This window comes from Stenella coeruleoalba (genome assembly GCF_951394435.1).
Source record: "Stenella coeruleoalba genome assembly, chromosome: X".
NCBI classification, from domain to species: Eukaryota; Metazoa; Chordata; class Mammalia; order Artiodactyla; family Delphinidae; genus Stenella; species Stenella coeruleoalba.
Genome location: NC_137152.1, coordinates 105,820,426 through 105,831,294, shown reverse-complemented (window position 1 = coordinate 105,831,294; position 10,869 = coordinate 105,820,426). Strand labels below are relative to the sequence as shown.

Genomic DNA, 10,869 nt, shown 5'->3' with positions numbered 1-10,869 from the left:
ACGTCTAAAATTTCAAAAAAGGGGGAGGGGAGGGGAGGTGGGAAGGGAGCAGGCTGATGTTAAGAATCCTTACCACATTCACCACAAGCTGTCTGAGCCTAGTGAAGCCACACTTCTCTACTCTATGGTTATACCTGCTAACTGGAAAGGTTACTGCAAGGGTTTTAAATATCTCACAAAGACTGGAATTCTAGAATTGCCTTCCTGGCCATTTCATCATAAATTGGGGTCACAAATTCAAGGGCCATATTTATGAACCCAAATTTAGGATACATACTCTGGTTAAGTACCAAAAGTACCAAGTATACTCCCAGGGACAATGGATTTTGCTCAAAAATCCAGGACATTTAGCTGTTAAAAACTACAGCTCTCTCAATGTTTCTAACACTCAAGGGATTAAAAGAACTCATCCTCAGATATTTTACATATAGAAATAGTAAAAGCATAACTGAATTTCACTGCATTTTAAAAACACAGCTCAGGGGCTTCCCTGGTGGCGCAGTGGTTGAGAGTCCACCTGCCGATGCAGGGGACGCGGGTTTGTGCCCTGGTCCGGGAAGATCCCACATGCCGCAGAGCGGCTGGGCCCGTGAGCCATGGCCGCTGAGCCTGCGCGTCTGGAGCCTGTGCTCCACAACGGGAGAGGCCACAACAGTGAGAGGTGCGCGTACAGAGAAAAGAAAAACAAAAACAAAAAGAAAACACAGTTTATTTCCAATTCTACCATGCAGCTGAACAGGCTGTGGCTTCAGTGATGCCTGTGGTCACTAGGATTAGAGGACTCCCGGTCCCGGGAGTGCCGGGCCCTTTTATGCCTGTGAGATTTATCTTGACTCCTACTTCTACTTCTGTGACTACGCCCCTCAGAGCGCCCACTGTGCCAGCTGCAATGTGCGTCTGAGCTTCGACCTCTGTCTCTATCTCTGTTCTTGTCTTCTCTCTCTTCCCTCCTGCTTGATGACTTGTGTTCGTGCTTGGGCTTCTCCTTCCTCAGCTCCCTCTCTCGGTCCTCTGTTCCACCACAGCAGGTGGCCCTGATCTCAGGGGAGCTGGGGTGGGGCTTCCACACCTCCCTGGACTCTGACTTCTGACCCCTCTCTGAGTTCTTGCCACTGTGCTTTTTAGAGCCAGGGTCATCCTTTTCCTTTATCATCTTGCTTCTGGGCGATGAAGAGGAGGCTGGCTGCTCTGCCTGTACCTCCTGGTCAGTCTTCTCTTTTTCTTTCTTTCTTTTCTTTTTTTCCTTTCTGTCTGGAGGAAAAGAAGGGCAAAATAAGAAAAGGAAGATGGAAAAGATGGAGGACATGCAAAAGGAAAGCATCCTTGGCAGCAGCGTGAAGCAGTCACAGTCTCTACTTCCAGAAACGTGCCCCCGAGAAGCCAAGCTGGATGTCTGTCACCCTTGATATGTCGAGTTGCTGTATAAGGCAACCCCCACTCTTAATTACTTCTTTAAAGACCCTACCTCCAAATACAGTCACATTCTGAGTTACTGGGTGGGGGGGGGGCGGTTAGGACTTCAACATATGTATTTTGGTCACAGAATTCAGCCCATACCATTAGCCTTCTGCTGATACCTCTCCTTTCCCAATTAAAGTAAGCTTCCCCACACCTTCCCCCTTCACACTTAAGAACTGATTACCAACTCTCAGTGAATGCTAAGAAGAGCAAACACTAAGCCTACCCAGAATCTTCTCTTGGGCCTTAATGCTTTACCTTTTTTGTGTTTTTTGGTGGGTTTGCCATCTTCAGAGCCCTCAGATGAATTCAGTGAGGGAGTGTGAGCCCCACAGCCCCTCTCCTGCAGCTCTCTGGTCACATCATCCATTTCTTCTGAGTCCTTAGGAGCCCGATAGTTAGACACATGATCCACTCGGATAGTTCTTCCTTTGATCTAAGACAGACAGGCAATGCTTCAGCAAAGACAGCCCTCCTATCTAACTATTCGAACCCAGCTGCAGAAATCCATGGTTTGAACCATACCCATTACCCTCCCGCTATTCTATTTCTCGGGAAATCTTGAAAGCAGACCTGCCCAACTGGTGTGTCACAGCACATATCCCTACACATTAATTCGCTCAGCCCTTGGGGCAGCCAGGTGGGGCCTGGCGCAGCTGGAGCCCCCAGGGCAGTTGTACTAGGCAGCCTCATCAGTTTACCCCAGAGTGCCATACTAATATCTTCACGTTCTACGTGTGCCATGAAGTGAAAAGAGCCTGGGAAGTACTGCCCCAAAGCACAAGCAGCACGGAAAACTGTAAGAGTTCAGACGCACAAACAATGAATTACCCTCAATCTGTAACACCCACAGTGAAACACACCATGAAAAAGCCTGGCAGCAAGAGGGAATTCCTGAAATTGAGCTCACTGCTACAGCTGCTTTCCCGACACAGCAATTAGGACAAGGCCAAAGCAGACCAATAGTTGGGAGGGGGGAAGGAATCTAGAAAGGACTACTTTTTTTTTTCTTAAGCCCTCACACCTTGCTCTACCCCCACCATACTGGAACAACTGGCTCACGCTGATACTATCGCTGCAAAGCACAACTCTCCAGGTGAACAACAAAAAATTGACCCCTTACTTAAAACAAAAACATTCAGGCAGATACAGACTTATTCTATAGACAAAGCCATCTGAAATTTGAAATGTCTGGCTTTTACTGTTCCATTCAAGAGCAAGTTTTTACTCTTACCTTTAAGCCTGAGCACTTTCTATCATCAATCTTATTCCCCATTTCAAAACATTTTTGAAAACCTTCCCTTTATGGTGACTCCCTTTGACTGCCGGCTCTCTTAAAAATCAAGCCTAGAACCTTTTTCCACCCTGTCCTATAATCTCCAGTTGTTCCACACTGGTGCAGTCAGTGACAAACTCTCCAAGTCAAGAGTTACCCCTCTGACCTGTGACAATGCTCGTTCAACGGCAATGCTTTTCCTAAACAAGCATAGGGACCACATGGAGCACAGATAAGCCTGACTTGCCCCATCCCCTTCTCTTAGCCAAACGTCTCACTTACAAGGGTGGAAGAGAGAGGGGATCAGAGGAGAGAAAACTTCAGAATGAGTTACTTTTGTAGAATTTGTCATCAGATTTTAACTAGAGAATTTCCAGGGCCCAGTACTGCTAAGTCAGTGGAGACATATGACAGACATACATGGCTATGTCCTCAGCCATGAAACCATGATGGAGCCCCAAATTTCCTGACACAGGACAGCATGGAAGAGCAGCATTTGCTAGTCTCTTTGTTCTCCAGTATACCAGAAATGAGACTGGAGTGTGAGGAGGGAAAGGTGAGAAATAGAGGCCTGGTTGGGTGCCGGGTGAAGGGGAGTGGGGGGTCATGGTACCTATGCTCCTGAGAAGATGGTTTGCTAAGAGATGGGTAAAAGGAACAAGTGCTGGCAGAGTCATGAGCCAATGGAATTATTTTCTGGGATCATTTCCTGGTCAATATGTCCCCAAACCTCTGCAACCCTCACAACACACCCAGCTGACCAGTACTGCCCTTGAGCCTGTGGCTATCAGGTGGGAAATGAAACTGAAGCCCTACATGAAGGAAAAGTTCTGCTTAGTAAGCATACTCACCTTGATCCCATTAAAATTGTCAACAGCCAGAATTGTGCTCCTCTGGTCTTCATAGCAGAGGAAACAGAATCCTTTGGATTTCCCAGTCTTCTTGTCCCGTACCAAATTAATGTTAACAATTTCGCCATATCTATTTATTTTATAAAAGAGTAAGACACTATTGATTTAAAATGCAAAAACTTTCAGATTGGATGACAAAACAAAATTCAAATAATATAGTCTGTACGGGAGACACATCTAGAACAAGATGACAACGAAAGGTTAAAAATAAAAAGTTAGACAAAGATATATCAAGAACACCCAATTAAGAAATGGGTGGTAGTATTAAGATCAAAGATGACTTCAAGGCCAACAGAAAAAAACATTTACATGTGACTAAGAGGGCTCTTTTGCTCTGAAAAAGGTCCTAATACATAACAAAAGTCATGAAATTTTATGCATAAATCAACAAATCAAAAATTATAATTAAAAATAGGATGAGCAAGTAAGAGTGAAAGTATGAGAGATTTTAACACACCACTTTGAGTTCATAACACATAAAATTGACAAAAATAGGCCAGAGGAATTAATTAACATAAAATTATATAATATAAATACAAATAAACATATAACTAATAATATAACAATTATATTGTTAAAAATATTAACATCAGACTAGTATATGTACAGATATATTTGATTGTACAAAAAGATGAGTTTCTTCTCAAGAATCCATGAAACACATATTAAAATTGACTGTAGACTAGGTCTCAAAGTAAACCTCAATCATCTCCAAAAACAGCACAGACCATATTCTCCAACCACAATGTTAAACTGCTGGAAATAATATTTTAAAACAAAGAATACCCTACCTAGAACTTGAAACCTATTCTCCAAGCTAACTACTGGATGAAAGAGAAAGTAAAACAAAATAAAGGAAAGAAATCAATGGCAGACTCTTTAGAAAATAACAAAAATGGGAATATATACCAAAATTTATGGGATGTGGCTAAAACCACACTCAGGAAAATCTGTAGACTGTACATCCCCTAAAAAGTCAATGTTACCATAACATAATTTAAACATATGAATAAATGAATGCATAAAAATTTAAAAAAATAATTTTGCATAGCAAAAAGATCACAATAAGCAAAGTCAAAAGTGAAATGACAAACTAGGAGAAAACGTTTGCAATTTATATCACAGATTAAGGACTAGAAAACCATTTTTTTCCTTTTGCTATAAAAGACATTATCAGGACAACTGGTGGAGTTGAATAAAGTCTATAAGATTAGATAATAATACTGCAACAGTGTTGATTTCCTGAATTTGATCACTATACTGAGGTTAAACAAGAGAATGTACTTGTATTTTGGGAAATACACATTGAAGAATTTAGGAGTAAATGGGCATCATGTCTGCAACTGACTCTCAAAAGGTTAAAAAAAATATGTATAGGTGGCAAGAAATAATAACAAAGCATATGTGGTAAAATGCTAACATCTGGGGACTCCCAGTGAAGGGGGTACAGGTATACTTTATACTATTTTATAACTTGCCTGTTTTAAGCCAGAAATTATTTCAAAATAAAAAGTAAAAGAAAAAAGAATACAGGAGTTGGCTTGAAGGGACTACTACAGACCAAACTGGGACAATTTGAGCATCAAGAAATAAGAATAACAGCAATGTAGTATAACACATCAAATAAAAAAAAAGTCCACAGCAATACAATACATGATAAAGTGTTACAACAATAAGTTAATACCCTTAACACATGAACAGCTCTTGTAAAATCAGTAAGAAAATGAGGAATACAGTAATAGGGAAAAAATAGGCAAATGATATTAATAGACAATTTACAAAGAAAAAGAAATAATAAGGGCCTGTAAATCTATGAAAGGATGTTCAACCTCCCTGATGATGAAATAAAGGCAAAGTAAAATAATACTGAGAGGCTGTATTGCAAATATTTTTTTAAATAACGATTACTGATTTGGATTCAGAAAAATGACCATTCTAGTGAGAGTGGAAATTGATACCACCTTTTCAGTGGAAACTGAAACAACCTTTTCAGAGAGTAATCTGGCAATGTTTATAAAACATCTTAAAAATGCTACCATACTGATCCAGTAATTTCACTAAGGAAACCATCAGGGATGCATACAAAGATGTATACACTACAATGTATATTGCAGTATAATTTATAACAGCAAAATATTAGAAATAATGCCCAACTTTGAAAAGAGGACAATAAAGAAAAACACCAAGATGTTAACAGCTTTTCCTTAAAGTACATTCTATTTTCTTCTTTATACTTTTTCTTTTTGCCAAATGTTCTTTTTTTTTATAACTATAAATTTTTTTTAAACATCTTTATTGGAGGACAATTGCCCCACAATGGTGTGTTAGCCTCCACCCTACAACAAAGTGAATCAGCTACACACACACACACACACACACACGTCCCCCCACTTCCCGCATCTCCCTCCCTCCCACACTCCCTAACCCACCCCTCTAGGTGGTCACAAAGCACCAAGCTGATCTCCCTGTGCTATGCGGCTACTTCCCATTAGCTATCTATTTTACTTTTGGTAGTGTATACATGTCCATGCCACTCTCTCACTTTGTCACAGCTTACCCTTCCCCCTCCCCATATCCTTAAGTCCATTCTCTAGTAGGTCTGCGTCTTTATTCCCATCTTGCCCCTAGGTTCTTCATGACCTTTTTTTTTTTTAGATTCCATATATGTGTTAGCATATGGTATTTGTTTTTCTCTTTCTGACTTACTTCACTCTGTATGACAGACTCTAGGTCCATCCACCTCACTGCAGGTAACTCAATTTCGTTTCTTTTTACAGCTGAGTAATATTCCATTGTATATATGTGCCACATCTTCTTTATCCATTCATCTGTTGATGGACACTTAGGTTGCTTCCATGTCCTGGCTATTGTAAACAGAGCTGCAATGAACATTTCGGTACATGACTCTTCCTGAACTATGGTTTTCTCAGGGTATTGCCAAATGTTCTATAATGACTATACATTACTCTGATAATCAGAAAACAAAATACTTTTTGAAAGCCACTGTTATCAATCGCAAAGGCAATCTTCATGGAGAGCAACGTGTATAGCCAGAACAGAGAACTGGAATAAACACACACACTAGCTGTGTGATATAAACACACTCAATGCAAATAAGACAAAAACAGCTCCCAGATGGAAGGCTGGATCAGGGAGAGGTATCACAAAGGAGTGGAAATTATAGGCTGTACCTGCTGTGAACTTCCCAATAACCAGGAGTTGGAGGAAGCAGCCTCTGTCCCTCTCAGGGCCTTCTACCATGGCCGCCTTCTTCTTGTTGTTGTTGTTGTTTTTGTTTTGCTTTTTGTTTGTTTGTTTGTTTTGCGGTACGCGGGCTTCTCACTGTTGTGGCCTCTCCTGTTGCGGAGCACAGGCTCCAGACGCACAGGCTCAGTGGCCATGGCTCACAGGCCCAGCCGCTCTGCGGCATGTGGGATCTTCCCGGACCGGGGCACGAACCCGTGTCCCCTGCATCGGCAGGCGGACTCTCAACCACTGCACCACCAGGGAAGCCCCATGGCCTTCTTCTTGCCCAATTTCTTTCCCATGGCCTTCTGCCCTATATGCTGCCCAACCATTCTGCCAGAACCTGCTGCCCCCTAAGTTGCCCAACCACTCAGCCAGGGCCCTCTGCCCACTGGAAGGCCCAACCATGCCCTGCCATGGCAATGACTCTGCCAGGGTGTGCTAGCCGTGTTTGCTTGCCCAACCTCTTTTACCATGGTCCTCTTCCCCTGAGGGCTACACAGCCCAGGGGTCATGGCCCTCTGCTCCTGTGAGCTGCCAAGGCCCTCTGGCCCTATGGACTAACTACTCTATGTAGCTCTGGGGTTGTGCCCAACCCCTCTCCTACCAGCTGCCACTACTAGTGTGAGCTGCCAAGACCCTCTCCCACCCAGTGCTGCTGCTATCATCCCATAGCAGAATGAAGAATATAAGGTTCTCCTAGACATTCTTATTCCTCAGCAGCCTGTGATTCTCAGCCTCCGGTTAGAGACTGGCTCTGCTCACTAACCTTACCCTAATCTAGAAACAAAGCAAGCAAACTATTGCCTAAACTTGTTGCTTTTTTCCCAATTTCTCTGTGCTTTGCCCTAATCCTACAATGCCACACAGGTGTGGGTCCAGAAGGGCCCCGTGATCATGAGTTACCACGGGTTTGTAGGAGCCCAAAGAGATGGGCCAACACAGTACCTTCCTGGGAGTTCCAGCCTGTTCCAGTGTAGGCCTCACTGAAAAAGTAATAAAAATAGACCAGAATCCCCAAGACAGCCTCCTAAATCATCCAACTTCTTGGATCTTCCACATTGGGAGAGTACCAGCACCATGTCCTGGGACTGATCTAAACTAGAGCAGAAGCTCCAGCCCTCCCTGTGCAGGGAGGCCGGTCAGCCTAGAATTAAAATAAATGGTTTTTGTGATGCCATAAAATGCATTATGGAAGCAAACTATGCTCATGATTGAGAAGGCAGAAAATGAAAGGGGACTTACTGTGAGAACACACAGATGATGTCCCCTTCAGTCAGCTCATAAGGAAGCCCTCCTAGAAGAAAAAAACACATTTCAGTTCAGCAAACATTTACCAAGTGTCTACTATGTGCCATGCATGCTTCCAGCTAGGCACTGGGGGTGCAAAGAAGAGTAAACAACAGGGCCTGCCCTCCAAGAACTCACAGTCTGATGCAATCACAGAAACACATAGAAGATGTAGCAGTAGTACAGAAAAAACAGTGATTAACTCTGAGTGGAAAGATCAGGGCCACCCCTAACCAAACTAGTCCTCCTCACACCCAAAATCTTCTGGACAAAGCAGATAGTTTCCAGCACAAAACTTGGATTCCATAAACATATCTTGAACTCATGTGCTCTTTATCTACAAATTCAACAGCTAAGATGCAAAATCAGTTTAAATATGCAAATATTAACCCCAACTCACACAGACTAAGGATTATAAAGTCAATTGTTAAGCATTTCATAGGAAATAAATTCCCCTGCAAATGTTTCCTTCCTCATCAGTAGAATGGGGATATTAGTACTTTCTTCACAGAATTTTTATAAGAATTAAATAAAACAATGTTTATAAAATGCTTAGCACAATGTCTGGTGCAATAACCTCTTTGAATAACCTGTCAAATTACTGGATGTGACACAAGTGAATACAGAGATGGTGATATGACCATGGATAGAAGGCAGGAGCTAATTAGATGAGGAAAATAAATTCTGAGGGAAGGGGAATGGGGCGGGAGGGAGTTGGCAGTAATATGGGATAGGGGCTAAGACCATGAGTTCTAAAATCCCATAGTTCTGGCTGTTTCACTTACTAGCTATTGGAAGGAAGTCTATTAACTTCTCTGCACCTCAGTTTCCTTAGCTGTATAAATGGGGGGACGGGGGTGATAAAAATGGTCTCTGAGGGCTTCCCTGGTGGCGCAGTGGTTGAGAGTCCGCCTGCCGATGCAGGGGACACGGGTTCATGCCCCGGTCCGGGAAGATCCCACATGCCGCGGAGCGGCTGGGCCTGTGAGCCATGGACGCTGAGCCTGCGCGTCCGGAGCCTGTACTCCGCAACAGGAGAGGCCACAACAGTAAGAGGCCCGCGTACCGCAAAAAAAAAAAAAAAAAAAAAAAAAAAAATGGTCTCTAAGAAACCAAGTGGCACGATTCTTAGCATAGTGGATGACAAGCAGTACCTATCATGAGCACTGACTTGGCAGAGAGAGAAAACTAGAAATGCGGGAGAGAAAAGACATGGAAAACGGATTCACAGGCAGAGAGCGGAAGGAAATAAAAGTGAGTGATGAATGTCGGGAGGACTGAAGGGCGGGAACGCTGAAATGTTAGGGAGCAGGTCAGGAGAGAATGAGGAGCCCTACGGGAGAAAGATGTGGGCCTCACCCAAGAAGATCCAGGCGCTGTCCTTGTACTCGGAGTGCCAAGACACCTTCTCCGCTACCCCCAGCTGGACCTCACGCTCATTCAGCTCGTTGATCAGCTTAACCTTAGTTAAAGGGCTGCACAGGGCGCGAAAAAGCGCACAAGTAAGCGCGGCCCGGCCTGAGGTAAAGGAGAGCAAAACTGGGGGACTAATTTTCTAGTCTCCCCGCCTCTCCCGCCCCTCAGCCCCGGTAGGCCACCTCCGGCTGCCCGTCCCCGACACCTCCCCTCAGAGGGAAGCTCTGGGGCCTTACTTCATCTCTGCAGGTTCACGCTCAGAAGCTAGGAACAGCCTTCACGCTCAGAACCTAGGAAGAGACTTCCGGGAGAAGCCGTAAGACACATGCGCAGCCCCAGCGCCGCGCGCCCATTGGTCTCCGCAGAACTTGCGCCGCGCCGGAAGAGCGCAGCCGCGCGCCCATTGGTCTCCGCGGAGCTTGCGCCGTGACGGAAGAACGCAGCCGTGTGCCCATTGGTCTCCGCGGAGCTTGCGCCGTGCCGGAAGAACGCAGCCGCGCTCCCATTGGTCTCCGCGGAGCTTGCGCCGCGCCGGAAGAGCGCAGCCGCGCTGCGGACGCGGCGCCTGCGCACTAGGTCGAGAAGCCGCATTCCTGGTCTGGTGAACTTGTTCCGTCAGAGTTTTTCTCTGGTCCCTCCCTTCTTTCCTCTGTGAAATTGGGCGAGAGTGTGAGCCTGGTCTGTTACAGGACTCCTAGCTCTTGGACGACGCCTGGCATTGATTGGGTTAGCTATAAATGTTTGCTGAATTAAGACTGAAAAAGGTGCCTGATACGGCGACTTGAGTCCCAGCCTTCGCTCCCAGGGCTAATTCCCACTCCATCCTTCACTCCAGCCGATTACTCACACGCACACCCCCATCAAATCATCCCTGTTCAGGAGTGATGGCAGAAAAGTGAAGAAGATACGTGAGGGGGTAAATCTTTTTTGTCTCTCAAATCCCAATGCATAGGCAACTGACAAGTGTGCCTCCATAGGCTGAATTGAATACCCAGATTTGTGTGAAAGCTGCTACCCCTTTTCCGTAGTCACTTTCCTACTCAAGCGGGAGGTAGAAATTCATATTGTTAAATTAATAGCTAACAGTTGAGCAGAAAATGCTAGATTGTGTGCTAATCAATTTACATGCGTTGGCCCTCTGTCCTCGTAACAACCCCGTGAAGTCTATAGATACTATTATGGTCCCCATTTTATAGAAGAAACTGAGGTTTAAAGGAGTTAAAGAGCTTGAAAGGTACTCTCTCTACCCATCAGGTCTGGCTGATTCATCAA

The 10,869-nt window shown here is 44.4% G+C and overlaps 1 protein-coding gene across 1 annotated transcript; it reads right to left on the bottom strand.

The window, feature by feature from the left end:
• Window positions 1-350: 350 nt before the first annotated feature.
• On the bottom strand, window positions 351-9,882 carry RBMX2 (RNA binding motif protein X-linked 2). The gene is made up of 6 exons (XM_079909681.1): window positions 9,834-9,882; window positions 9,541-9,656; window positions 8,137-8,188; window positions 3,586-3,715; window positions 1,717-1,894; window positions 351-1,251 (listed from the first exon to the last, which is right to left on the bottom strand). Exons 1-6 carry the CDS (start codon window positions 9,836-9,838, stop codon window positions 749-751), a joined length of 984 nt encoding a protein of 327 aa, XP_079765807.1. The 5' UTR covers window positions 9,839-9,882; the 3' UTR covers window positions 351-748.
• Window positions 9,883-10,869: the final 987 nt, after the last annotated feature.